The sequence below is a fragment of the Melanerpes formicivorus genome, unplaced genomic scaffold (assembly GCF_026170545.1).
Source record: "Melanerpes formicivorus ecotype bairdi unplaced genomic scaffold, bMelFor1.0.p_v2 SCAF_3, whole genome shotgun sequence".
In the NCBI taxonomy this organism is placed as follows: domain Eukaryota; kingdom Metazoa; phylum Chordata; class Aves; order Piciformes; family Picidae; genus Melanerpes; species Melanerpes formicivorus.
Window position 1 is genome coordinate 42,201,261 of NW_027142355.1, and position 27,471 is coordinate 42,228,731.

The 27,471-nt window shown below is 45.9% G+C and overlaps 1 protein-coding gene and 1 long non-coding RNA gene across 5 annotated transcripts in view; one reads left to right on the plus strand and one right to left on the minus strand.

Moving 5' to 3' along the window:
• Positions 1-27,471, plus strand: part of SCUBE1 (signal peptide, CUB domain and EGF like domain containing 1) — a 226,197-nt gene that overhangs the window by 5,734 nt on the left and 192,992 nt on the right. For 2 of the 4 annotated variants that reach the window (XM_068170772.1, XM_068170778.1), the window contains exons 3-4: positions 15,758-15,889; positions 21,318-21,440. In XM_068170772.1, the coding sequence (XP_068026873.1) occupies positions 15,758-15,889; positions 21,318-21,440 (255 nt within the window). Of the gene's footprint in view, positions 1-15,757; positions 15,890-18,473; positions 18,601-21,317; positions 21,441-27,471 lie in introns of those variants that run through there. The other 2 variants (XM_068170791.1, XM_068170786.1) reach the window with 2 other exon arrangements.
• On the minus strand, positions 5,872-18,305 carry LOC137460458 (uncharacterized). Its single transcript, XR_010992864.1, has 3 exons — positions 18,173-18,305; positions 13,913-14,032; positions 5,872-6,310 (listed from the first exon to the last, which is right to left on the minus strand). It is a non-coding gene; the product is annotated as an uncharacterized lncRNA (long non-coding RNA).

The window sequence follows — 27,471 nt, forward strand, 5'->3', positions numbered from 1 at the left end:
GTATGTTTAATCATGTGGTGTGTGGGGAAGGCTGGATCTTCAGTTGTTATAAATCAGATATTAGTGGTGCCGCGCTAATTTACACCATCTGGGGACAGGGCCTATTAGTTTTCTGTGCAGAAGACAGTTATTGTTTTAAATAAGGGAACTACAATGAAATGTTGTCCTTTGCTGAGTAATAGCATATGTTAACTTCCCACCAGAAGACACACTGGTGATGAGAAATGCAGTCTCAATGCCGTGTATACTATGCACAAATACCAGCCTCGGAACAGAAGCGCTAACAAACAGCATAAAGGGACTTCCTGCCAAAATGTTAATCCCCAGGCCCCAAGAAGCTGTTGTGCCTTGGAAATGTGCTGCAGTAAGCCTGCTAAGATAGATTCTAGCAAAGAGCAAACGTTGCTGCCAATTGATCTGGAAAATCACAGCACAAACATGTCAGGATGCAGATGTGCTACACAAGCTCTGACATCCCTTCTGGTTCTCAGCCTGACAGAGCTGTACCTTCACCTCCTACCTTGTCTTGCTTCTTCCCTTCTGTGTAGCTACTGGAGTAGTTTGTAAACCTGGCCTCTGAGGGTCTTTGAATGCAGCAAATGTAAGATTTGTCCTTGCAGAGTACCAGAGCCCTGGATATATTTGCATTCACATCACAGGATGTGCCAGGGATCTGATTGTGAGTATTTTTACCTATTTACACAGAGTTGGAACTTACAGTCTGGGAATCAAACTGTGAAAGACTTTCACATGCAGGCACAAGGTATGGTAAGGCACAGAGCATTGGAAGGCAAGCTAGGCTGTTTAGGAAGATATGTTTTGTATCTTCAGTGACTGACGTTAATGCTCTTAAAAGGAAACTCAGGAAAACAGCTCGGAATGATACTGTTGTCCAAGGTGAACACAGCCCACTCTCATGAGCCTCCCTTCCCTGACACAGATGAGAGGGAAAGTATCACAAAAGAAACCTCTGGGTTGAGATATGGAATTTTATGACCTGATACAATGCACAATCACCTTAGCCTACTTGCAGAAAAACACAGCACAAGCAGAAGCAGCAGCAAAAGCCAGCAATGAAATGGTTCTCCCCCCAAGCACACAGCAGCCAGCACAGGGGAAAAGACCAACAACCCAAACCTGGAAACTGGAAACAACAACTGGGAACAGGAAGCCTCTCCTGTTACAATCTGAACTTCAAGCCCCAGCACCCAGCACTTTTGTTTTGAAGCTGACACGATGACATCATGGTATTGAGTACACTTAAGCAGATTCAACACAACCCATGGCAACTCCTCAGCGTGATCCATAATAAGAATGAAGCCTTCACTTTGCCTGGTATCTTTGTTCAGCTACGCTTTCTATCTCTCGGCCTCCTAAAAAGAATGAGAGGAGGCAATTGTTATGTCTGCCTGCATTTTGAACTCTCAGCATAGCACCTTCCACAGTAATACTGTATCCAAGTAATACTGGGTGGACTAATGTCAAGGAACAAACATTAGTTTTGCTACATTTCTGCCCTTAGGGACTAAAAAGGTTGTGTGTGCTGTGCTTAGACTGACTTCAACACATGAGCAAGGAAGCAGGCATAGAAACATTTTCCACTGGATTTTCTGTTAGCTATGGGGCTGTTAGTTACAGCTGAAAGGAGTTGTACCTAGGAGGGCAGCAGGCGTGGAGTGACTGCGCAAACAGCACAAATTGTACCTGTTCTGTCTGAGTGAGCAAATGGCAGAGGCAGACGCGTGGGGAAGAGCACCAGGCACAGCCAGGAAGCTGCCTCCTCGCATCTGCCAGCCAAGTGAAGCACGTTTTGCCAGAAGCACAGCGCTTAACCTAACGCAGGTACGCACTTGTTTGTGTGAGTGCTGTGGTGGGGGCACCAGCTAGACAAGTGGAGTCTCACATGACAGAGCCTTTGAAAACTGGTACATCTGTAAGCTAAGAAGTATCCATATAAGGAATTGATTGGAGGAAGAGGCTCTTTAATAGCTGCATCGTAGGTGCACCTGCTACTATTCAATGCTCAGCCAAACAGTATTTTCCAACTATTGATCGAGCACATCCCAGAGCTGCTGAGGAACTGTTTTCCTACAATGCCTGATGATGTGACTGCTCTTCTCTATTGCCTTGGATGTTTCTGCAACAAGAAGACACAGACTAAGATGGCCTTTGCTGTGCTTGGTTGCAATATCTCCAGCTGGCAAGAACCCACGTTTTATCCATTACAAATAGATTAATGACTGTGCCTTTCTAGTGCTCAGGGCTCTAAGCCATCACAGTGGCAATAGCTGTGTGAAACATCCTGCTGTCTTAGATCCCACTTACTATTGCACTAATTGTTTCTTCCCTCCCTGCTTGTCATTTGTCCTAGGGTCTCCTAGGGTAGGTTGAGATCAAGTAGTCTTTTTGTGCCTGGCCAGGATGTATTCTGGGACAGACAGAGGCATAAGTAAGGATAAAAGAATTTGCCTTGCAGCTAAGTTCTGTGCCATAGCTTGTACACCGGAGTCAGTGACTATTTTGCTCCTTTGCTTCTGATATGTCTGGCTTTCCCATCCAAGGGGAAAACAACAACAAACACACCCCACCCCACCCCCAAAAACAAAGACACACCAGAAAACCAACCCAACCAACAAAACCAAACCAAAATGAAACAAACCACGAACAAACAAAAAAAGGAAGCACCAACATGCTTTTGCCTCGTCCCCATGGAGAATGGAGAGAGAATTCCCCTGACACCTTCTGAATCTCACCAATGTCTGAAATAGAGCAATTCAGGGCTGGCAGAACTCTTTCTAAAACTGCCTTCAGCAGGCATATTAGCAGAGCAATGTACCCAAGCAGTTGATTGTTTCTTTTCAGGCTTTCAGAAACAGATGTGAGAGGGAATAGTTCAGGCTAGAGAAATGTTACATTTATTTCAGATAGTATCACAGCGGTGAGGGTAACTGAACACTGCAGCAGAGGAAGAGGGCAGCATGACTGACCGCTTGGAGTCCTTAAGAGGCAGTTAGGATATCTTTCTAAAAGGTATTCTTTCAAACTGACTCTGGCATGAATGCTCCCTTCTGGCCAAGGAATCCGTCCCGAATGTATCATTCATTCAGCTTTTTCCTTCGTATGTAACAGGCAGAGCAAGTCCTCAGCATGATCATCATTTGCATAGAGAGAATGGTTTTAATGAAAGCCTGTGCTTCAGGGGTTTAGCTGGGTAACCACTGGGGTCAAGAAAGAGTTTTTTCTTTTCCTCCCACTATACAATTAGCCAGACATACTCTGGGTTAGTGTTTGCTTAGCTCCTCTGAAGCACTGGAAATTGGCCATGCCTAGAGACCCAGTAAAACTCACAGTGGCAGAGGGTTATACTGAGAGTCCTCTGCAGCACTCAGGGGAAGCAGTTTCCTCAGCTGCTTAGACCTCAGAGCATCTCCTGTAAGGAGAGAACATGGCTCAGCTGAGTGCATCCTGCCCAACAATCCCGCATCTCCAAACTATCTCCCAATACCCAAAAGGCCTTGACATGCAGCAACCTTTGATAAAGATTAGACTAACCCCTTTGTTTCTAAACTTTTCTGCTTGCAACACCATTTGTGGAGTTGCAAATCTCTGTGTTCAAAACATCATTTGGAGAAGACAGTACCAAAGCATTCCAAGATAGGAATATGTACATTAAAACATTAGAAGTTTCTTGCAGCCTTCACCTCTGCTGCTGTTTCTGTTTAGTCTGTGTAGGCACAATGGCCTCCACCCCCCAAACCAGTCACTTTCAGGCACTCTGACAGAGGCTGTAGGTGTGTAAACCCAGACACACCAGGAGGGGTCTGCAGAAGCCTGGGAAGGTAAGTGGCCCCAACCACCCCCTGGAGTTGAGACCCAGCTAGAAATGCTTAGGCAGGCTGTCTGCAAGAGGTTGTGAAGCAGCCCTGCTGGGAGAAGCATGTAGAATGTACTGTGCCCTGGCTGTCCTTGGGAGTACTTTTTTAGCGATGAAAGGAGATTATGAAATTGAAGGATCAGAGGTGAAGGTAACCTCTCAGTCTTGTACTTGCTTTCAGAGCTGCTCTGTGTGCCTCTCAGGCATCTAAAATGTGCCGTTAATCCACATTAACAACATGCTTGTGTCAGATTAATTCCAACCTTGTTGGCACCCAGAGCCATCTGTATTTTGCAGGCTCTTAGAGAAACAATAATCCCTGGCCTGAATCTTCCCTGTGTGAGTAAATAGGTAAGCAGAAAACCTCTGCCTGGGGATGTACAGCAACAGATCCTCAGGCAACACAAAATAAATCTGATCTTTCTTTCCTAACCTCCAGTGGTTTTAATGGAGCAGGAAGAAGCCTAACAAGATTTGCCAGGGGGCATTACTGAGCTCTGGTGGCTGTGGCAGCTCAATGCTGCACTAAATGTGCAACTGTTCATGTGCTGCAGAGCCCTTGGGTTGAGTCACTGGCTTTTTATTATGCTTCTATTGTGGCAAAGTAGCCACTGTGATTTAACACAAACGCGTTTGCTGCCACAGGGCTCCTGGAGCTCCGGAACGGTTTCTGATCCTGCAGCTGTGTTTGAGCTCATTTTCATTATTGTAAATAATTGTTTTTAGTGGAGCTGCTCCTATGAGTGCATCTGTTGTTAATCTTGGGCTGTGCTGGAAAGTTTCACTTTCAAAGATTTGTTTTTGCTGCGAGTGTGACTTCCTGTGGCTAGTCTATTGTGCACAGACCATAGGCCATAAGTTAAGGTTTTTCCCCCACTCTGTACACCGTAGCTTTTTTCTTCTTTGGTTGGGAACTTCCACAAAGATGGATCTCAGTGCCATTTTTAGCAATTGAAGCCAAGGCTGGGGGAATACACCTGGCGCACATGCATTGATAGAGCAGCTCCTCGGCACAGAACGTGATCTGATTTGCAGTCTTCCTCTTCTCACTGCTGCACAATGGTAACGGGAACATGGTAGAAACAAGTTATTTCGTGTATAACCAAAAATGTGTCTTCTATAGAATGGGAAAGCATCAGGTTTCTTAGAATTGGGTGCCAAGAGATGACTGCCTGCTCTAAAGAGCCACTCTTTCAGTATTTGCCTGTTTTCTTATACTATGTATACAGGCAGAGTGCTCGGTTTTCAGCAGCACTCCTGAGCAGGGCTGCGTTTGTCACATTACATGTAACAAAACCTTCTCCCCACCCCACCATGTATATTTGTTTTCATTTTAGCATTAAGAGCAGGGCTGTGTCAGAGCTTTCAAAATCTAAGGAAATAGTTTTTCAGAAAAACAGATCTGCTAAATTCCACTCTTTTTCAACCCTCCTGGAGAATACTGGAAGTCAATGCAATTTCTCTGGATTCTCCAAGTCAATAGAGTGTAGCTGCACTTGGAATGTTAGTGGGGTCTTTCTGCCTCTTACTGGGTCTTTATTTTTGTGCTGTTTGATAATCTTTTGTCTGTTTGTTAATTTGAAGGGAAAGATAACACCTGATTTACCCTTAAACCTGCTTTCTCTACAACTTTGTCACCTTTCAGTAACTCAGCTGTGCAAGGGTTTTCCCTCAGCTCTTGAAAGGAAAGGATACTACAATCATGACATTTCTTATAACCACACTAATTCAAATACACCTTGATTCTTGGTGCTGTCCTGCCTGGTGAAACTGCTGTGTTGTCAGAGACATGCCAGTGCATGAGATCAGGACAAACATGTGCTCATGAGCAGCCAATATGGCAGTTTGGGGATCATCAACCACATTTTACAAGCCTCACAAAACCTGGGAATTTTAGCTTAGGATATAGTGACTTTTCAATACGATCCTTAAAACAAGATCACTGACGTTTAACGTTGTACTATTTGCAAATCCTTTCTCACAAAGTACTTCAGTTTGGGTACAAGCTGAAAAGAACTTACATTTCCCCAACCACTACTATAACTTTCTGTAGTTAAGTGCACTAATTTTAGCAATTTCAGTCAGAGTTGCTACTGCCGTTTTCAGCAAGGTTTGGATTTGATTGTTTGCCTCACTGTCTGACTAGTGTTGCAATCATCTGTAAACACAGGGGACATTTAGAGTTAATGAAAGGCAAACATTGAAGCTTTGATCAAGGGGAAGCCAGGAGGTGGGGTTTGGTTTTGAATTTCTTCTTCATGATTTTACAGTTTATTAGCACCAAGTTAAACAAGCTAATGGCTTCAAATTATAACAAAATCATTGCAGTGGTTTGTAGAGACACTATGAACTAACTCTCGCCTCCTCTTTTTAACCTTTCATCTTAGCCTCATTCTTATCTGTGGGCTGCCCCCTTGCCCTCCTCTTCCACTTGGCCTGAAAAATAAGCAGAAAACACAGTTTATGTTATGCCTGTGCACACTGCTAGGTTTTGTGGTTTGGGTTTTGGTGGTGGTGGTGGGTTGGATTTTTTTACACATCCAGAAAGGAAAGTGGATCAAAAACTAGACACTTTCCAACAGTTTGTGAGCATTTGTTTAACACTAGCTAACTCCCCGGTACCTAGCAGCCGTTTATACACACAGAGCTCATTTTCTAGATAATTTAAGTGTCTCTTGGGAATCTTGGTGGCTGCCTGCAAACATTCTCCCTGAATCAGTAGTATCAAGAAAGATGCATTTTGGTGCACAAAGTACATAGTGAAAAAAGTGAACTAAAAAATAGCAGAAGATTTAGAAAGTAGGAGGAGATGGAAAAGGGAAGTACTATAAAGAGAAGGGCATCTATAAAGACAGAGAGGTCTAAGCCTTTTACAATAGAGGCAGTCTGAAATAACCATGGTTTCTTCTTTGAGTCGTGAGAATAGCTATTTTCTTGTTTAAAAGCTTAAAGAGCTATTAAGTTGGGCAAATCACTGGTAAAACAGCTGGAAATGTAAATAGCAATTTAAACAGTCCATTGCCCCTCAATCCAAATGTGGAATGTGCAGATCTACTTCAAAAAAGTTCCTCTGGTTTTATTATATTGTCAGCAGTAAGAGGATTGAGTAGGCACCCTTTCTCCAGGGGCTGAATGGTGACGGTGTGCTTTATGTAGAAAATCCACAAATTTTCCTTCCTTTCTCCTTTCCCCTTTTTCTCTTTTTTCCCCTTTTCCTTTTTTTTTGGGTTTTTTTTTGGTTTTTATTCCCTTTTTCTCTTTTTAATTTTTTTTCCCCCCGCAAGTGAGCAGACAGGTCTCTAATTTTCACACCATTCTCCCTTAGAGACCTCCTTCAATTGCACCATTCTTTCATTATGTGGAACTAATGAAGTGCTCTGCAACCTTTAGGTCTCCGAAGAAGCCATTGCTGTAGGAATATAGTCCTTAAATAAAACATGTTTCATTGGCTGACTTCAAAACACTACTGCTGCGGGGGGAGGAAGTGGGGGATAAATAATTGGCCTGGAATCACTGTGTGAAAAAAGGAGAAATTACATCAGACAATGCCTTTAAATTATAGTTACAGTCAAAGGATACATTCAGCAATAGCAGTTTGGGTTCTTACTCCTAGTAAGTTGACAAAACGGGCATATCTTTTTCTAGGTCCCAAATTGCCAACCTTTTTATGACTATTGTCTTTGCAGTGCCTGGGCTGGACTGAAAACTAATGGGTGGTGTGGTGTGAAAAATAGTGCCATGTCAGATCAATGAGAGTAATAATTCAGCAGCTGAGTTTGAAGGCTTAGGTGTCTCCAGAACAACACCTTACATTTTATACGTTGCTTTTCTTTGCAAAGGCTTCACCAAACAGCCAGTCACGTGGGCTTGTTTGCCCAGGCTGAGAAAGCACAGCTCTCTGTTATCCGTGCTCTGTCTGATGCCTTATTTTCCTGGGAATATTCGCAAGCGTGACTGCAACTTATTCTACGTCTGCCATTAGGGACTTTGTGGAACACAGCTATTTCAAACTTGCTAAAGTCTCTTCTCTTTCTAAACAAGGTCTGCCCTCTAGTATTTTTAATTGATTTGCCTTTCTTCTCTAAAGCTTTTCATTGGTATGAGCCCTGGTTTTCTTCCCCTGGCCTAAAACTGGTGTCCTTAGAACCAAAATGTGCTCTCCCTCATGATATCTTTGTCTGCAATATCTGCTTTTAAACGTTGTTTGTGTGTTTGTTGTTGGTTTGGGGGTTTTGGTGTGTTTTGTTGGGGTTTTTTTAAGAGAGAGGAGGGACAATAACAGGGGGAAAACAAGCTGTCACTCAATCTAAGATTGCCTGTGTACGTCAAGCTTGCATCCCAATCCAGCACAGAAATAGAAACCTTCCCGGGTTTATTGGTATTAATTTCCTTTCACATTGCTTCTCTTTGTTTAATTGTGTTTGCTGCTTGAGCTAATTTGTGGCGTGTTGGACTCTGGCTCTGGTGACATGAAACAACCCTACTGGCACGATTATTGCTATAGCACCAGCATGAGAGATTTGCTGGCTTACTTGTAGTGAAAACTAGAGTAAACTGTAATGTCTGTCTTTGTCTGTAAACTATCATCTGATTTTTATTTGTTATGTTTTTAGTGAAAGGTACATAACTACCTACAAACCCCAGGCCTCACCCTGAATTTCTACTCTAAAAATAACATACTTAAGCTCCATTGAACAAACTAGAAAACAAAGCAGCACTTAATGAACATGGAGCTTTAGTTTCTGAGTGACTACAGATAAGGTAGAGTCTGTAACTACCTCACAGTGTTTCTTGGTTGGACAGCACACTGCGTTTTGCAGTACTAAAGAGCAGGAGTCAGGGATACGGACTACGTTTTGCCGAGGGCATCAGTAGCCTAGTTGCCTAGTTTGGGACCCTCTTGAGTGGCCCAATTTCAAACATGCATGGAGCTTGCATTAGCTGGGTCAAGCCACTCTGAGTCTCTACTCAGGGGACACCTGAAATCCTCTCAAGTCCCAACTCTGACTGTTTCTGGGTTTCCAAACTTCCCATGCAAACCTCAAAGTCATTTACCCTCTCTGGATATTCTTTCCCTTATTTTTACTCGGGGAAAAAAATACTCTCCTTGTCTGTGTTATGAGGCCTATTTCATGACTGATCCACATCCTTGTCTGTGTTATGAGGCCTATTTCATGACTGATCCACATCCTTGTCTGTGTTATGAGGCCTATTTCATGACTGATCCACATCCTTGTCTGTGTTATGAGGCCTATTTCATGACTGATCCACATCCTTGTCTGTGTTATGAGGCCTATTTCATGACTGATCCACATCCTTGTCTGTGTTATGAGGCCTATTTCATGACTGATCCACATCCTTGTCTGTGTTATGAGGCCTATTTCATGACTGATCCACATCCTTGTCTGTGTTATGAGGCCTATTTCATGACTGATCCACATCCTTGTCTGTGTTATGAGGCCTATTTCAAGACTGATCCACATCTCTGTGCAAAAGAGAGTTGTACAATAATGACCTCACTATTGGGAATTTTGAATCTTGCAAACTGGAAATTTCTGCAGTTCCTGTAGCTTGGCATAAGAGGCAACCTTGAGCTGTATCCTGCCCATTTCTTGGGTGAAAATATTTATGTAACTTTAGTACTTATAGAGAAAGTTCCTGTTAGAGGTTCTTCCCAACACAATAGATGCAGTCCCAGGCTGGCTTTCAGGTGAAACAAAAAGTGATGGGCAGGTAACTCTGTTTGAAGGAGGACATGCACAAGCATCTCACAGGGATAACACTGCTGTTCTGCACTCTGCAGTATTGCTTCATGCTGCCATTTAGGTCTGGTAGAGTTTGCACACCCTTGCTGCAAACCTGAGGGCAGAACTGGAGGCTGAATAAAGCCAGTATCTGAGATGGATGGACAGGTAAACAGCAGATGAGAATTGAGAGCCTGTTTGCATGTTGAATCACACACTTTTCCAGCCTTAGTGATACTATCTGAAGACACAGAAAGCTGTAGGAGGTAGATATTACCTTGTTCATTGTCAGGTCAAGAAACACATTTAGATCAAGCTGCTTCTTTCTAGGTATAAAGAGAGAAACCTGAGATTCTGTGTTTAAATTAGGTTCTGAACAAGATCTTGCATGAGCTTTCTGCAATCTTGATCCAGCAGATAGCTACATATACCTAATATGACCTTTTTGGTGTCCAAGGATTCTTTACTTCCACTTGGAAATTGGTAGGACAAGGATTGATATTGCTTTTCTCTAAATCCACTGTGGGCATTTGACTGAAATTTATTCCAAACTCTTTGAGATGTGTAATTAAAGCATGATCAGTTGAAGTGCAATGAGAATTTGACTGGGAGTTCTCAAGTAATCAGCAGCTTCCAGTTCCTATGTTTTCACTTAGTGATGATAGGCATCTTTCCTGATTTTTATGAACTTTCTTATGAACCAGTCTCACCATCCTGTTCTCTTCCATAAGATTTCACTCTAATTTAGTACACTTGTGATAATCCAGTCCATCTCTAATGACATAATAGTGATAGACTGCAATATTTTTAATGGATCTACCCAGTGCATTTCCTGCAATAAGCATATGATACCAAATCCTGCTGTCTTTGTTCACACATCTATGCCCACTCACTTGAACAGGATAATATGCAGGATTAAGGTGAGTGGAATTTTACCCTTTCTACATCAAGGCCTCCTGAGGATCCTGCACTTAATTCTATTTGATAAGTGTCTATTTTATTTGTCATTTCACACCACCTGAAACTGCAGCTGCCTGTCAGAAATTGAGTTAGTCTGAGCTTCAGCTATGTCATAGGTAGTTTAGTGCATAAAAGCATTGGCTCCTCTGGAGAGCCCTTAGGGAGAACAACTCATTTAGCAGAAAATGATAATTTGGTTTTCCAAATGGTTCTGGAGTTGTTGCTCTATATTTGGATGGGATGATGTATTTTAAAAGCCTCTGCAAGTGCGTAACTGAGCAGGCTGTTCTTTTAAGGATGAGGTGGACTACCAGGCTACTCTGATTCCTGGCTCCTTTAAAGAGGATTACTGGTAGTGTAAAACAAGCATTTTACTGTAGAGAAGTGGCAAGTTTCAAGTATGAGGGATTCGAGGAGGGATATTTAGTCCCTGTGCTAGGGAGGGAGGCACTGCTAAAGTCCTTCATGGTAGTATGGGCAAAAGGGGTTGGTGTCTGTATGAGCACGGCCTGTGAGCCATGAGCAACCTGGCAGCAACTGGAATTGTGCCTGCACTCAGAATAATACTCTGAAATGTACTGCTGGGGGTTGGGGGAAATCTGCTAGAAGGAATGAAGATTTGCTGACCTCTCAGTTTGATAAACTTTCTGCAAACTCAGGTTAGAAGAACTGCAAATATTAGCAACCATGGGTATATAGACATGCTGGTTTTAAGAAGGAGCACTTCTCCTAGGAAGTCAGGATGGGGGAGTTGGGCTTGTTCAGCTTGGAGAAGAGAAGGCTCTGGGGAGACCTAGTAATGACTTTCCAGTACCTGATGGCAGCCCACAAAAAGCATGGAGAGAGACTGTCTACAAAGGCCTGCAGTGATAGGATGAGGGGTGATGGTTTTAAATTAGAGAAGAGTAGATTTAGGTTGGACATCAGGAGGAAGTTCTTTACCATAAGAGTAGTGGAACACTGGAAAAGGCTGCCCAGGGAGGTAACTGAGGCCCCACCCTTGGAGATATTCAAGGTCAGGCTGAATGGGTGCTGGGCAACCTGATCTAGCAGAGGATGTCCCTGCACACTGCAGGAGTTTTGGATTAGATGACCTTTGGAGGTCCTTTCTGACCTCAACTGTTCTATGATTCTGTGATCTGTTGGTGCTGTAGAAGCCTGATGCAAAGATCTGAGCTTGGGCATTCTCTGCAGTATCTTCCCTGTTGGAGGTTTCTGCCAGACCATAATGATTCAGCTTCACAGGGTTTGTCCGGTGTGTTTGTCCTGTGCAGAGTGTCTCTACTCAGAACATGCTCCTTGCATATTGCTGCATAGTTCGATGGGAAGTGAATTTTACTTGTACTGTGCCCAGTAAAGCCCTTAGCACACAGCTGTGTTCTCATGTCTAACCTTTGGGGTGGTTTTTTCATCTCCTTGGGCTCACCTTCCCTCAGTAGTGCTCACAGCAGTGCTCAGTGTCAACAGTTAAAGTGTCTGAAGATCTGAAAAGGTGAGGAACACAGCTTGTCCTTCCATTACAAAAATCTGCTCACTTTTCTTAACAGTTGAAGGATTTTAAAGATCCTGTTGTGACATAGAATCATAGAATCAATAAGGTTGGAAAAGACCTCAGAGATCATAAGACAGTTTATTTTTTCCCTCTCTCTCAAAAAACATTGAGGAAAAGAATCTCCCAGCTTCAAATACTTCTTTGTTCAGAAGCACCATTCTGTTTATAGGGAAGTGGTCAGAGCTTATCTGTTGCAATGTATTTAATGAAATGTATTTAATTACAATACAAATAATTGCATGTGTTTATATTTCCATACAGGCACCTACTAAAAACCTACTCGGCCAGCTCAGGTTGGCCAGTTGTCTAGGATTAAAGTGGACATTGGTTTCGCCAGTCTTACTTAAGAAAGTCAGGTATTGATCTAACAGGTCTCTTTAGCAACATACTGGTTACTGAAGTTCATATGGCAGTGGGCCTATGCACTGTGGGTCATGTGCAGTAAGGATTGCAGCTAACCAATCAAGGGGATACAGTACCACAGTATCACCAAGGTTGGAAGAGACCTCAAAGATCATCCAGTCCAACCTGTCACCGCAGACTTCTTGACTAGACCATGGCACCAAGTCATCCAATCCCCTCTTGAACACCTCCAGGGATGGGGACTCCACCACCTCCCTGGGCAGCCAATTCCAATGACCAATGACTCTCTCAGTGAAGAACTTTCTCCTCACCTCCAGCCTAAACTTCCCCTGGCACAGCTTGAGACTGTGTCCTCTTGTTCTGCTGCTGGTTGCCTGGGAGAAGAGAGCAACCCCTTCCTGGCTACAATCTGCCTTCAGGTAGTTGTAGAGGGCAATGAGGTCTCCCCTGGGCCTCCTCTTCTCCAGGCTAAACAACCCCAGCTCCCTCAGCCTCTCCTCACAGGGCTGTGCTCAAGGCCTCTCCCCAGCCTTGTTGCCCTTCTCTGGACACCTTCAAGTGTCTTGATGTCCTTCTTAAACCAAGGGGCCCAGTGACTTTCTACTCACAGAAAGTCACTGTTTTGAAGGCTTCTGTGGGGGAGACATGAAGTTAAAATGTTGATCCTACTCTGGTCTAAAGTTAGTGCACGGACAATGAGTAATGGGATCCTGCTCACTTCATCCCCTGTGTAGTCAGGATAGGATCTGATGCTGGTATTTTAGCATTTCCTACATCTTCCTGCAAAGTCCAGGTAAATACACTGTGGCTTAGCTTCAGCCAGCTGGGATGGTTTTGTTTAAGCAGGTGGGTGCTCTCACCAGCCTTCCTCTTTTTCTGTAACATGTACTGGGACAGAAAACTTACGGTTTTTTGCTTTGCTGTTTGCCTTCTGGCTCCCTTATGCCTTTACTTCTTAAAACCAAACCATTTCAGAATATCACTGCCCCTCTTTTTGTGAAAACTAAGGCACATGACTGCCTCTACCCCTCTAAAACAGAGTTGGCAAAGAGTTTAAGAAAGATATTCTTCTCCGCTGCATGTTTTCACAGGTCCTTCCACAAGGACTTCTTCACAGGTCCTCTTCCCCCTGATATAACCTTATAGCAGGTGGTGCATGCAACCTTCTGTGCAATTCCTCTTGCAGCTCTCATTCATTTTGAGGGTGACTGCTGTGACCAGCCTCCTAGGTAAAACTTCCTGACCTGCATTATCCAGCTTCTTAGACATGAAGCGCCCTGTTTGAGATGTACCCTTCATGCATTGCCTCCTGTGGCAGTACTGGCCCCAGTATATATGTGTCCATACACAGCAAACTGGGAAACCACAAATTCTGAATATCTTCTGTTTTCTAAGAGTATGTTTTGGAATGGTGCATACCTGTGGTAGAAGATGTTCTGGAGGCAAAGCAACTGCTCTGCAGCCACTCCTTTATTTATGCCCTTGGCCTTCCCAGTATGCAGGTGTCCATGGTCCTTCTGCTCTGTAATGTGATGGGTCCTAATAAAACAGATCTCTTATTACTGTTTCATAAGAACATTGCCCAAAAGCTTTAAAGACATTGGCATGAAAGAACATCAGAACCTCACACAATCCATTCATGTGCAAGGTGTCACCACAGACTGCCCAAAGGTTTTCAGGCAGAGCTCAGGTACATTTGACAGAGAGCTTAAACACAGGTGGTAGTTTCAGGTTTGGCCCTCTCTACCCTCAATGTAGGTAGCTCTTGCTTGCCTTGCAGTTATACAAAGCAGATTTATAGTCACAAATTTGGCTCTTAGTTTCCACTAAGGAGAAGCTTCTGCTTGGAAGAAGCTGCTTGGTCATTACTTCTAATACTAAATTTTTCATGTAAGCATCTGTACAATTGACATAGGGATGATGTTAGACAATCAAAACAAGCACAGAAGCATAACTACAAGTGGAAAAGCTGAACGTCCACAAGGATCCCTTCTCCCCTAGCAAGGAAAACTGCTGAAAAGACCCTCCTGGAAATATTCAGCCTGGTACTGTAGATCATATTCCTTATTTTATGTGATGATTCTGACTTAAGGTTCAGGCCCTCTTTTGCTCAAGACTGTGGTGGTGTATCTCCTCCTATGTTCTGTCACTCAGGAACCTGGGGGTTAAAAAATAAACAAAGCAACCCTCCTCCCCCAACCCAATAAATAAAACCACACACAAAGGTGAGTTTGCTGGAAGAAGTACATCTGATCAGAATTGTTAGCTTTCAGTTGCATGCCACCCTCAGAGCAGATGAGGACATTTATATATAGTGTGATCACAGTATCACCAAGGTTGGAAGAGACCTCAAAGGTCATTGAGTCCAACCTGTCACCACAGACCTCATGACTAGACCACGGCACCAAGTGCCACATCCAATCCCCTCTTGAACACCTCCAGGGATGGGGACTCCACCACCTCCCTGGGCAGCCAATTCCAATGACCAATGACTCTCTCAGTGAAGAACTTTCTCCTCACCTCCAGCCTAAACTTCCCCTGGCACAGCTTGAGACTGTATCCTCTTGTTCTGCTGCTGGTTGCCTGGGACAAGAGACCAACCCCTTCCTGGCTACAACCTCCTTTCAGGCAGTTGTAGAGAGCAATGAGGTCACCCCTGAGCCTCCTCTTCTCCAGGCTAAACAACCCCAGCTCCCTCAGCCTCTCCTCACAGGGCTGTGCTCAAGGCCTCTCCCCAGCCTTGTTGCCCTTCTCTGGACACCTTCAAGTCTCTCGATGTCCTTCCTAAACTGATATTTGATATTGATGTTTGGGTCAAGGTGACTCCCTTTCCTGAGTGCCATACAGGTAGTGTTACTACCGTACAGATTGTAAATGTATGGAATTGGGGAAGATAAAAGGGCACAGGTGCAGTGATTTCTGTAAGAGTCACCTCACAGATGTTAATATGACATAATACATGCTAAAGAGCGAGTCATGAAGGTAGTTGGAGGATTTTGTGGCTTTAGCAAGCTTGTTTTTTCAATCTGGGACTCCTAAAAAGTTGCAGTCATTCATTTTTAGACATTTCCAGTAAATTCCTTCATGCAAAATAAACTTGTCTGGAAAATAAACTTCTTGTGATTTATCCTGCCATAAACTGCAGTGTGGTTTCATTAAATGGGATGACAAGGCCAACTATGAAGCTTGGGCCTTTTTTTTGAGGGTAAAAACGCTTAGCCTTATTTTATATCGTTATCTTTTTTTCATCTTTTATCTGAAAAGAAAAGCCTTCCCAGCGAGATGGACACGGGGAGCTAAGGTACAGGTCACCCACCAGAGGCTGTAATCATGGAGCTTATAAACAATGGCTACAGGATGCCGTAAAACTCACTAGATGGAGCTCTAAGGTACCAGGTAAGCCCTCTGGGGACCTACACGGCAGAAACGCTCAGTGTATCCACGGCAAGTTTGGAGCACGGGATTCTCAGTTGCATCTCAGCGTACATCACACGAATAGAGGGGACTGGAATTAAAATAATACCACTGCCCTGTCCCTAAAGGATTAAGGATGGGGGCAAACATGCAGAATGCAAACAGGTTTTGTGTCATGCACCAATTATTTTGCTGTATGAAGAAGAAAGATACCACTGTGGATTTTTACTACCCAACATTTCTTACATTTCCTTCCCTTCTCTTCAGGCTGAAAGATAATGGTGCAGCTCTCTTGGTAAGCATATTGTACAGAAGCACACATGCATTTGGGAGGAACTTGACAAAAAGAGACATGTCAGACTACAGCAGAGGTGTATTTATTATCTGCATGACCGAGTGCTCCAAGCTGTATGGTGTAGTGGACTCACTTGAGGGAGGGGATGCCATCCAGAAAGCTTGATAAGTGGACCACTGCAAACTGCATGAGGTTCATCAAGTCAAAGTGCAAGGTCCTGCATCTGGGTCAGGCCAGTCCCAGGCACAAATACAGGCTGGGTGCAGAGTGACCTGAGAGTAGCCCTGCAGATAAAGACTTGGGGGTATTGATTGATGAGAAGCTCAACATCAGCTGGCAGTGCACTCACGCAGCCCAGAAGGCAAATCGTATCCTAGACTGCATCAAGAGCACTGTGGCCAGCAGGTCAGGGGAGATGATTCTTCCCCTTTACTCTGCTCTTGTGAGACCCCACTTCAAATATTGCACCCAATTCTGGTGTCCCCATCATAAGAACACAGAACTGTTGGAGTAAGTCCAGAGGAGGCTCACAAGGATGATCCAAGGACTAGAGCATCTCTGCTGTGAGGACAGGCTGAGGAAGCTGCTGTTGTTCAGCCTGGAGAAGACTCTGGGGGGACCTCATAGCTGCATTCCAATACCTGAAGGGAGCCTACAGGAAAGCTGAAGAGGGACTTTTCATAAGGGTGTCTATCAGTAGGACAAGAGGGAATGGTTTTAAGCTGAGGGAGAATAGGTTTAGACTGGATCTTAGATGATGTTCTTCAGAACAATGGTGGTGAGCCTCTGAAATTGGTTGCCCAGAGTGGCTGTGGGTGCCCCTTCCTGGAGGTGTTCAGGGTCAGGCTGGATGAGGCCTTGAGCAGCCAAGTCTCAGCTGAGAGGGAGGTTGGAGTAGATGACCTCCAAGGTCCCTTCCAACCTAAACCATTCTATGATTGATTCTATGTCACACGAGGCTGCAGAACCAGGAGTTACAGCAACCTACAGTGGCAAATCTTTTCAGTGAGGGGTTCTGTGCAAAAACAAAACCTCCAAACCAGGGCTAGGTCCAGCAGGGATGCAAAGCCACTCAGAGGGACGCAAAGCCACTCAGAGGGATGCAAAGCCACTCAGAGGGATGCAAAGCCACTCAGAGGGATGCAAAGCCACTCAGAGGGATGCCAAGCCACTCAGAGGGACGCAAAGCCACTCAGAGGGACGCAAAGCCACTCAGAGGGATGCTGCCAGCTATTCCAGTCTGGAAGACTGCAGGGTCACAACATTTGCTTGTGGGGGCAAATTTCTCACGCTTGGGTTTAAACCAAACCACTTTCTCCTGCAGGGTGGGGGTGACAGGGGCACTTACAGAGACGTTTGCGGCAGGGGCAGCCCCAGCTTCCCGGGTGCGCTGGGGAGAGCATCTCAGCCAGGCTGGGCCCGGGGCAAGGTCGTGCGAGTCGCTCGCAGAGCCACGGCTGCCTCGAGGGCAGCAGGGCTGGGAGAGGGAAGAGCAAGGGGAAGGCTGGCCAGAGTGGCTAGCTGGAGAGAGGCAAGCAAAGCCCCCAGGACTGGCCATGACGAGGCGAGCTGGAGCGGCAGCTGTGGCAGTTAGGCGAGGCCACGGGGAAGGCAAGGGGAAGACATAAGAAAAGTTCTCTTCTAGTCTGAAGAGGGAAGAAAAAAATCCCTCTCAGCGGTTGTCAAGGAGATGGGCGGCCGGGTTCGCCGGACTGTCTGCCTTCAAAGCCCGGAGGAGGGGCGGGGGGAGCCATTTCCTCCCGGCCATTCTCCCTCCCTCTACGAGGGGCAACGGGGCTGTGGCCGCTAGAGCCGCGCCCCGCCGCCAGGGGGCGCGCTCCCGAGGGGCGAGGCGGGCACTAACGGTCGGCCCGCGCGCCCTGCGCCCTGAGGGGGAGCACAGCCCGGGGCTCGCGCCGCCGGGGCCGAAGCCCGGTAACGGCGCCAACGGCTCTCTGCGGGCTTCCTACCTGCGGGGCGACGCGGGCGTCACGCCGACACGCACACACGGCCGGACTAACAGGCAATACTCTTGAGTCAGGGAAAGAGTTTAACCCCCTTTACCTAGCCCCCACCCCGGGCGGCAACAGGGTTCAGGGGCAAGTGGCGGCGGGGCACTGGGGACGGTTGGGCGGTGAGGGGCGGCCTAAGCCTGCCCCGCCCCGGCCGCCGGCCCCGCCCCCGCCGCGGGAGCCCCGGCGAATCAGCGGGGCGCTGTCAGGGCGTCAGCGCCGGCGGCTCCGCGCGGCCGGCCCCGAGCGCGCTCCTTATCGCAGACAGGCACCGGGGGCCGGGGATCGCATCATTATCATGGGCACTGTTTGCTTTTCGCGGCGCTGCTGTTTGCTTTTCGCTCTCGCCTGGGCCGGCAGGTTGGCGGGAGGAAACGGGGGCGCAGGTAAGAGGAGCGGGGGGAGGGGGCTCTGCTGCCGTGCCGCCTCTCAGGCTCGGGCAGCGCGGAGCCGCGGCCCCGGGGGGAACTCGTGTTTGTCCGCTCTCCTCTGCCTGACGCAAGGTGTTGAGGAGGAGGTCACTTCTTGCCGCTAGTAGTGCCGGGGGTGGTGGAAATTGCGGTGGACAGGCTTTTTCTCGCGTGTCTGACGCTGCCGGAGTCCGGAGATGCCTGGAGGCAGCGACGGGGAAGAAAAAGTTACTTTTCTTTCAGTGCCTGAGAGATGTGCCTGTGCTGAACCCTTGAGACTCCGCAGGGGAAGCGGTGGCTTTTACACCGTCAGATTCTCCCTGTCTGCCCGTTAGCCAAAGCCCTGGTGTTTCTAACAGCCGCGCTCCTGTATGAGTAATAGCAGTGATGATGTTAAGCCTTTGCCCCGATGTTTAAAAACAAACAAACAAACAAAACCCCCAACACAAACACCACCTCCCCACCCCCACCCCGAAGCCCATCTGCCTAGGAATGTTGTAAGGCCGAAGTAATTTCTTGAAGATCTGTGTGTATGAAGTTGTGCTGGAAGAAATAACTTAAGGTGAAGTTGGGGATGGGGGCCAGGAGATCCTTTTTTCTCAGATACAAGTTTAGATGCAACAAAATGAATGAGGTCAGCATGGAAGTTCTTAAAAGCATAAGAAATGTGTTGTGAGATGTGGAGCAGAGCTGAGGCTCATATTTGGTTTTGCCCTTTCATTTGTCTCATTGGCATTCACGCCTGACTCCCAGGCATCCTCTTGTTGCTGTGAAATGTGCCCTTTGGTTCAGTGCAGTTTGAATTTTTGACGGCATTATAAAGAGTACAGCTGTCACTTTTGCTGATCTTCATGGGAAATGGGTGCCAGTTTAATGAGTCAAAAGTATGAACCGAAGCACTTAAAAAAAACCCAAACAACCCCCCCAAAAAAACCCAAACACCCAAACAAACGCTCCCCCAACCCCCCTCCCCAACAGACTAACAAAAAATGCCTTTCTTTTTGTGCTTGACTGGATCTGTGTCTGATCTGGGTAACACCCTCGGACCCCCTAAACTTCAGTTATAGCTAGGTGTGAACTGGCTCAGCGGTTAAAATAAACTCTTGGACTAGAAAGAAGGAAACATTACAGCAGCCCAGCCTTTCTCCAGAAAATAGCAAGGCACTGCGTCCTGTCCCACTATTTCTTTAAAAAAACAACCAACTAACCAAACAATACAGAGCCCAGGCTGGAATCTCTGAGGTGCCCCGCGGGGCCGTACTGCTCTGCACCTCTCTGCTCTCTGCCGTACCACAGTATCTGATTCTTCTCTCCTCTCTAAATAGCTCCCTCCTGTCCTCGGTGACTTTGGAGGATTCCTCTGTTATCACTGGAGATGGCATAGTAAGCACTTCTGAAACAATTAGCTTTGATTTCCAGCTAACAATGAAACTGTTTTCACTTTAATGCACCCTTTCGGAAGATCTGTTAATCTAATTGGCATTAAACTAATTGCATATGTCTCTCGTTGGATGCTCCCCAGTCCCTCCGCAAAACCCTTCTCTTGTCGGTATTTCCTAGAAATAAAGTGGGGACGGGTGTGTGTGAGAGAGAGAGGGGGTGGGCTGTGCTCCATGCAGCTTTCCTAGTTGCTAGCCGTCTGCTAAACTGTCTGCTCCCGGGAATCCCAGATGTGGCTCTGGCAAGAGGAAAAACCTACCTGAGGTGCGTTACGGCCGCGGATGACAGCGGCGGACTCTACGGGGCAGCACCGGCCTCGCCGCAGCCCTTCGCTGCGGGTGACAGGGTGCCTGGGGACCGTCTAGGGGTCAGGGCAGGTTAAGCACGGCTTTACATGTTCCCATGTTAACAGCACACCCCATCCCTGAGCAGGTCAGAGCTTTTTTTCTCCCCCCCCCCCCCCCCCCCGGCATGTTCACTTCATTAACATTTTCACGACTACCAAATCTCGACTCTCTCTCATCCTCGTCCCTCCCCCATCCTCTTTAAAGCCGTGGGAGCAAACGAATGCCCGTCACTGAAGTGTTTGTAAAAGCTTCCTACCCTGAAAACAAGAAAAGGAGTCTGGGTTCCCCTTCTCCGAGTCCAGCTCACCAGCAAGGCTGCTCCACTGCTGGGACCTTTTCTTTCAGACGGGTTTTAGTCCGTGTGGATGATGTTTATTGCAGGTTGCTTTTCTCCCCGCTAGCTTACCGAGTTTCATATGGTCGTCCATTTATTTATTTAGCCTCTTAATAATAAAAAGGATTAATGTGGTTTTGCTGTTCAAATATTTCTTTTTCTCATTCCATCACCAGCAGAGTTTATTTAAACTAGGGTCTATCTTTCTAAATCAAGAAGATCTCTTTGCTGGAACGTGCAAGTGGACTTTTTCCTCCTCTTTTAGGTCGTTTAAACACTCTCTTGTTTTACTAAGATGCAGATCTCCAGCACCAGACCGGCAGAGCAGATGTTGATTTCTCGCATGTCTAATGGTTTCCCAATGCAGAAACGTGGGGACCGAGCCCCTCTAGCTTGGTGCAGCAGCGCTTACAAGTTACTTGTAAAGAGTAGCACGTTGGTTTCATCAGTGACCTAAACTTAGATGTTCCCATTTCCAGGGGAACACTTTCAGGCAGGCAAGCAAACTGGATTTGAAGGTTTTTCTATGTCGCAGGTCTCCCCTCTTATCTGCCTTCGTTCTGTGCTTCCAGATGTTGACGAATGTGCAGAAGCTACGGATGACTGTCACATCGATGCAATTTGTCAAAACACGCCAAAAGCCTACAAATGTATCTGCAAGCCGGGCTATAAAGGCGAAGGGAAACAATGTGAAGGTAAGGACAGCTGTATTCCTCCCCTCCCTCCTCTTATTTGTTTGCTCTTTAAAAGCTTTTGTAAATAGCTGAATTCCTGAAACGATTAATGCAGATTTACAGCTGCTTAACCTCAAATCTCGGTATTTATTGGCAAGCATCCCCCCGCTGCTTTGGCTAATTGTCCGGCATCGCAACCATCGGGCCCTTCAGCCTGCTCTGAAATCAAAAGTGTAAGGGGTGGGGGTGGGGAGGGGGAGAGGGGGGAAGGAGAGGGTCGTTCTCCAATCAGCCGACTCCCGGGTCAGCCCCAGCTGGTCCCTGGCCGGGCCCGGCCCGCTGCCGCCTGCAGCTCGAAGCGCCGAGCACGTGGGCCCGCGCCCTGCCAGGGAGCGGGACGATAAAGGGCTGCCCGCCGGCAGTAGCCCTGCTTGCCGCCGGCAGTAGCCCTGCTTGCGGGTGACCGTTCCCGCCGGCTGCACGCCTCCGGGGAGGCCTCACGCCTTCCCCCGCAGCTAGGCTAGCCGGCGGAGCTCCGGCACCCGGGACCTCCTTCCTCCGCTTTAGCCGCGGGGCCGCGCCCGCCGCCGTCTGACCGGCGGCCTCCACGCCCTCCCCCGGTCTCGCTCCTCGGGTCCCTTAGAATCACAGGGATACTTGCGCCTGTCGCCTGGCTAACGTGGGGTTTATCGTCATCCTTCTCACACAGCGACAAACTCATTCCTCCTCGGCCAGTTACAGTAGATGTTCTTCTGTCCCAACGGGAACAGGACACTGTTTGACCCTGTGCCTGTGTCAGTCATACATTTTTGAGTCTGAAACTCAGTTTTGAAAAGAACTATTTCGAATTACTGCAATTAGCATTAAAGAAGGTGTTTTACTTATGCATGCCCTTACATAAATCCTTGCGCTTTTATTAGGCACTGTGTGTACTCATATTTCCCATTTTATGAGTTCCATCTTGTCTAGTGAGCCTCAGCAGAGACATTGTTCTCTGGTGAAAAAATTGGATATTGGAATCACAGCAGATTGTCTTACAAATTAAATAGGCTTTTTTACACCCACCCCACCCCCCCTTTTTTTTTTTTCCCTTTAAAAAAAAATGCTACTGGGTAGATTCTTAGCAACTGTCAAATTCGCCTTCCAGTTTTCTCTCTTTCCACAGCAGACTGAAACGTTTTCAAAGTGTATGGCCAGTCCGTTGAACAGATTAAAGACCCAGCAAGGACTTTGCTGAAGTCTACAAAAATTTGAAACCATGTATTATTCCCCACGGACTTCCAAAGTGTTTGTTCAAGTGCCCTCATAAAGCATTTTTGTGGTTGTCATATTTTTCTGTCTTGGACTGAAGTTGACAGAGACAAATTCCTACTGTCCACCTCTTGGTGCTCTAGCCTCTCTGAGCTGCTATTCATTTGGAAGTCAGATTTTCTTTCTTGCAAACAGAATAATCATTCAGCACCACTTTTTCCTCCATTCATCCCTTCCAGGGAAAGAAATCTCTGCAGAGGAACTGTACTCAAGGCCACAGCTGTGGAGGTTAAAGAATTCTCAGACTTTATACTTCTTGTATTGCTTTCCACATCAAAAGTTTCCTTAGGCTTTAACTACTTACATTTTAGCTGTTTTGAGCTCTGTTTAATGGCAGACCTGGCTGATACTCATGCTTATTTTATACACATATTTCTCTTTGCCCGATTTACCTTGGCTCAGTAATAGAGAGAGCCCAGTAAGTGCTATAAAATCAGATTTCAAGGTGGAGTGAGGTACAGAGTCATATAATTTCTGTGGCTGGTGTCAAACTCTTAGTGATGGAATTTAGTGTCTGACAAGCTTGATAAGTACAGTAAGCTGGGGCAGATTGCAAGACTGGTGTTAGGTGAATGTAAAATTTCTCAAAGGTGTATTGCTATGGGTGACAGGCAACTTTTAAACAATGCCACAGTAACAGTTCTAAAGATTTTGCATGAACTCTAGGTCTTAAATGTGTCATTAGTACAAAATTTTGGGATAAGCAGAAAACTTCAGATATTTTGGATGCTTCCTTTCTGGAGCTTATTTAGATTACCTATTTAGTACCTCTTAGATTGATCCCAAAATACTTTGATACCTGATAGTATGTTCTTTTTGTGAGTGAACTCAAAACTACAGAGCTGAAGGAAGGGTCATACAGGACAGTGGCAAACCTAAGGTCTGCCTCAGGTCTGCTGTTCACATAGACTGAGTTTATTTTGCATCTTGAGACCAGGTATTCAAAATATACAGAAGTGAACAGAGAAGCAGTATTGATATTCATGTTGTTATTCAATATTCTGTCACAAGAAGACCTGTGTAATTAGACTTTAAAATTAAATTAGCTTTTTAGCTCAAAGTGACTCTTCTTATGATAACAAATATTAAATACACTGAACAGTTTTCATGGTGCCACAACCAAAGCTGGGTCACCAAATGATTCTAGGTGCATGTAACTGAGCTTTTCTAGGTGCTTATAGTGGAGCTTTTCTAACTAAGCTTTGTGATCATTGAACCTAGCTACTGATGGGAAAAGGATGTCTTTTCTACTAATAATATGCCTCTTAAGTTTGTGGCAAACTACCTATATTGGTTCATATCTTAAGAACATTAACTACAGCATAGCTAACTGGCTTATAGTGCAGGCTCTCGGATACAGATTTTCCTAGACAAGTATTGCAGTAGTGCAGCGAGCTTAAAAATATGATGCAATATGATCAAATCTATGCTATCCACTTGCAGTGACTGCCAGTCTAGGTTTTGCTGAGGCATTGCAATGAATTTAGAAAGGTGTGCATTTAATTTCCTTTAAACATCACTCTTAAATAGTGCTCTCGTTCATTTAAAATTCATTTGTAGAGACAGAGCATGGGAATTAACATAACTTGAATGATTCTTATGGTTTGTAAAAGCAAGGGAAAACATATTTGTGCGAATCTGTCCAGGATGTGAATATCTATTTTGGGTACCCTTGTGTATTTTTATTTGTTTTCTACTTAAAAAGAGTCATTTTTAAAAACAACAGACCTTTCAACTGACTCAGCAAACGTGGAGCTCAGGCACTTAGGCAAGATCTTCTGCATCTTTTTGCTGCTCTGACCTAAAGGATGGGGAGGAATACATAGGAGGTCTGTGGGGACAGGTTGGACTCAATGGTCTTTGAGGTCTCTTCCAACCTTGGTGATACTGTGAAAATACTCAAAATGGAATCTGGGAAAATGTTTGCAGTGCTACATCTACATTTTGTTATATCCATTGCCATTCTGTGATGACTAGCTTTGTCTCTGACAGTCTCTTGCTGCTGACAGAAAAGCACAGACTATTACATGGATCACTTCTTAAACTGTTACCTAGAAGCCCCCTTTTCCAAATTGGGAATTTTAATGTTGTGAAAACAACAGGATAGTGGATTGGGCAAATGTTTGAGACTCTTGGTTCTATCACATGCAATTCTGCCTTCGTGCTGCAGGTGCAGTGATAGCCCCAAGCCCATATTTAAACTACTCGTGGTGTTTGCAGCAGTACATGAAAGTTTAAAATGATATTTAATTGCATTTAGAATTAATCAGAAATGGTAGAGATAACCCACTCATTATCACTACATCTGCTTTGAGCTGTTATTAAGCAAATCTTAGCAGACAGAAAATCTTATCTCCTCTTTCCTTTCATTTCAGCAGTAGCAATTCTTTCTGCAGGTTGGATTTTATAATCTTGCAATTTTAATCTTGTTCTTCCATATTTCTTTAGAAGGAGCTGGTTTCACTCATTGGATTTTAATTATACCATGATCTTTCAAATATCTGCTGTGTTCTTCTCCTGCTCCTATGATGGATGCACATTTCCTCCACGTCCACTATTCAAAAATGAATCTAAATACTGTGAGATAGCTGCTCAGCAGCACAGGGCATCTCAGAATTCTCATTTCTCAGCTTCTGTTCCAGTGTCTCACACTGAAGCCTCCTCTTGTCTGCAGGGATAATTAAATACAGGGCATCTGGATGGCTTTTCAATGGAGCAGCCTGTCTGCCAAGGGCTCCATGGTGTCCTATCAATTCACTCTCAGCAATTCTTTCTTAAGTGGACCATCTTTATCAACGATGTTGTGTAGAGTAAATGAACACTGCTGGATGGTGGTTTCTGAAACTGGGACATCTTGACCTTGTATAACTCTAAGTGAGCTCAGGCTTGTGTGGTGTGTCTCACTGCTGAGAAAGTGATGACACTGAATAAGGTATTTTAAGTGACTTTTTCCTGATTGATGGTTCTTTTAACTGCAGTAGAAGGTGAATCCACCCCCCCAGGGGAAGGGTCACCCTCTGGGATCTTGTGACTATTGACTCATCTCAGCCAGAATATTGCTACTATCTCCACAGTCTTACTGTCATTTCTTGCAAGAAAGTGCTCTGGGAAGTTGGTTTGGTCAAATCCACCAATAATATCCTCTATTACTGTCCAGCTACATACCTGTCAGCAGAGCAAAGGGGTTTCTGAATAGCTCTGTGTTGGTGTGCTGAGGGATTTTTTCCCCCTGAAAACACCACAGATATCTCCCCACTTTGTCTTCCTGTTCTGAAAAGCTGTGGGAAGATGAAATGGGAACATTTTCATCATTTGTTCCTATCCTTACTATGATTTTGTTATTTTCTGTATAACTGTTTCACACCTTGACCTCAGTTTAGTGATTGAGGCTTTGACACTGATCTCATTACTTTTGAACTGCTGGTCGCTGTCATTGAAGGTGTTGAGAAGGAGACTTGATGGGGTGCTTGGTGCCATGTGTTAGCTGTTTGGGTGGGTTGGATTGGTTGATGGGTTGGACAGGATGATCTTGAAGGTCTCTTCCAACCTGGTTTGGTTTATTCTAATAGATCAGCCTGGCCAGAGCCTCATCCAGCCTGGGCTTAAACACCTCCAGGGACAGTGCCCCAACCACCTCCCTGGACAACCCATTCCAGGGCTTCACCACTCTCATGGGGAAGAACTTCCTCCTCACCTCCAGCCTGAATCTCCCCACCTCCAGCTTCATTCCATTCCCCCTAGTCCTATCACTGCCTGAGATCCTGAGCAGTCCCTCCCCAGCCTTCCTGTAGCCCACTTCAGATACTGGAAGGCCACAATGAGGTCACCTCAGAGCCTTCTCTTCTGCAGACTGAACAGCCCCAACTCCTTCAGTCTGTCCTCACAGGAGAGGTGCTCCAGCCCTCTGATCATCCTTGTGGCCCTTCTCTGGACACCTTCCAGCACCTCCAGATCCCTCTTGGAATAGGGGCTCCAGAACTGGAGGCAGTACTCCAGGTGGGGTCTCCCCAGAGGTGAGCAAAGGGGGAGGATCACCTCCCTTGCCCTGCTGGCCACACTTCTCCTGCTGCAGCCCAGGATCTGGTTGGCTTTCTGGGCTGCAAGTGCACACTGAGAGCTCCTGTTGAGCTTCTCCTCCCCCAGCACCCCCAAGTCTTTCTCCTCAGGGCTGCTTTCCAGCCAGTCACTGCCCAGCCTGGATTCGTGCCTGGGGTTGCCTTTACCAAGCTGCAGGACCCTGCCCTTGGTCTTGTTGAACCTCATGAGGTTGGCTTGTGCCCACCTCTCCAGCCTGTCCAGGTCCCTCTGGATGGCCTCCCTTCCCTCCAGGGTGTCTGCTGCACTACACAGCTTGGTGTCATCAGCAAACTGTATCTGAGTAATTTGAGTAAAACAGATTTTCCACAATATGTTCCTGTACTAAAGGCTTTTAGTCATTACCATTAATATTAATGTTATTATTAGGCACTGTGGGTAATTTTTAGGAGGTTTTAAGACAACTATTTTGGTGATCTGTATAGATGGTCTTAGGCAGCTAATGTAGTACAATCTACAATCAGCAGTGTGCCCAGGTGGCCAGGAAGGCCAATGGCATCCTGGCCTGTGTCAGGAACAGTGTGGCCAGCAGGAGCAGGGAGGTCATTCTGCCCCTGTACACTGCACTGGTTAGGCCACACCTTGAGTCCTGTGTCCAGTTCTGGGCCCCTCAGTTTAAGAAAGATGTGGAATTGCTGGAAGGTGT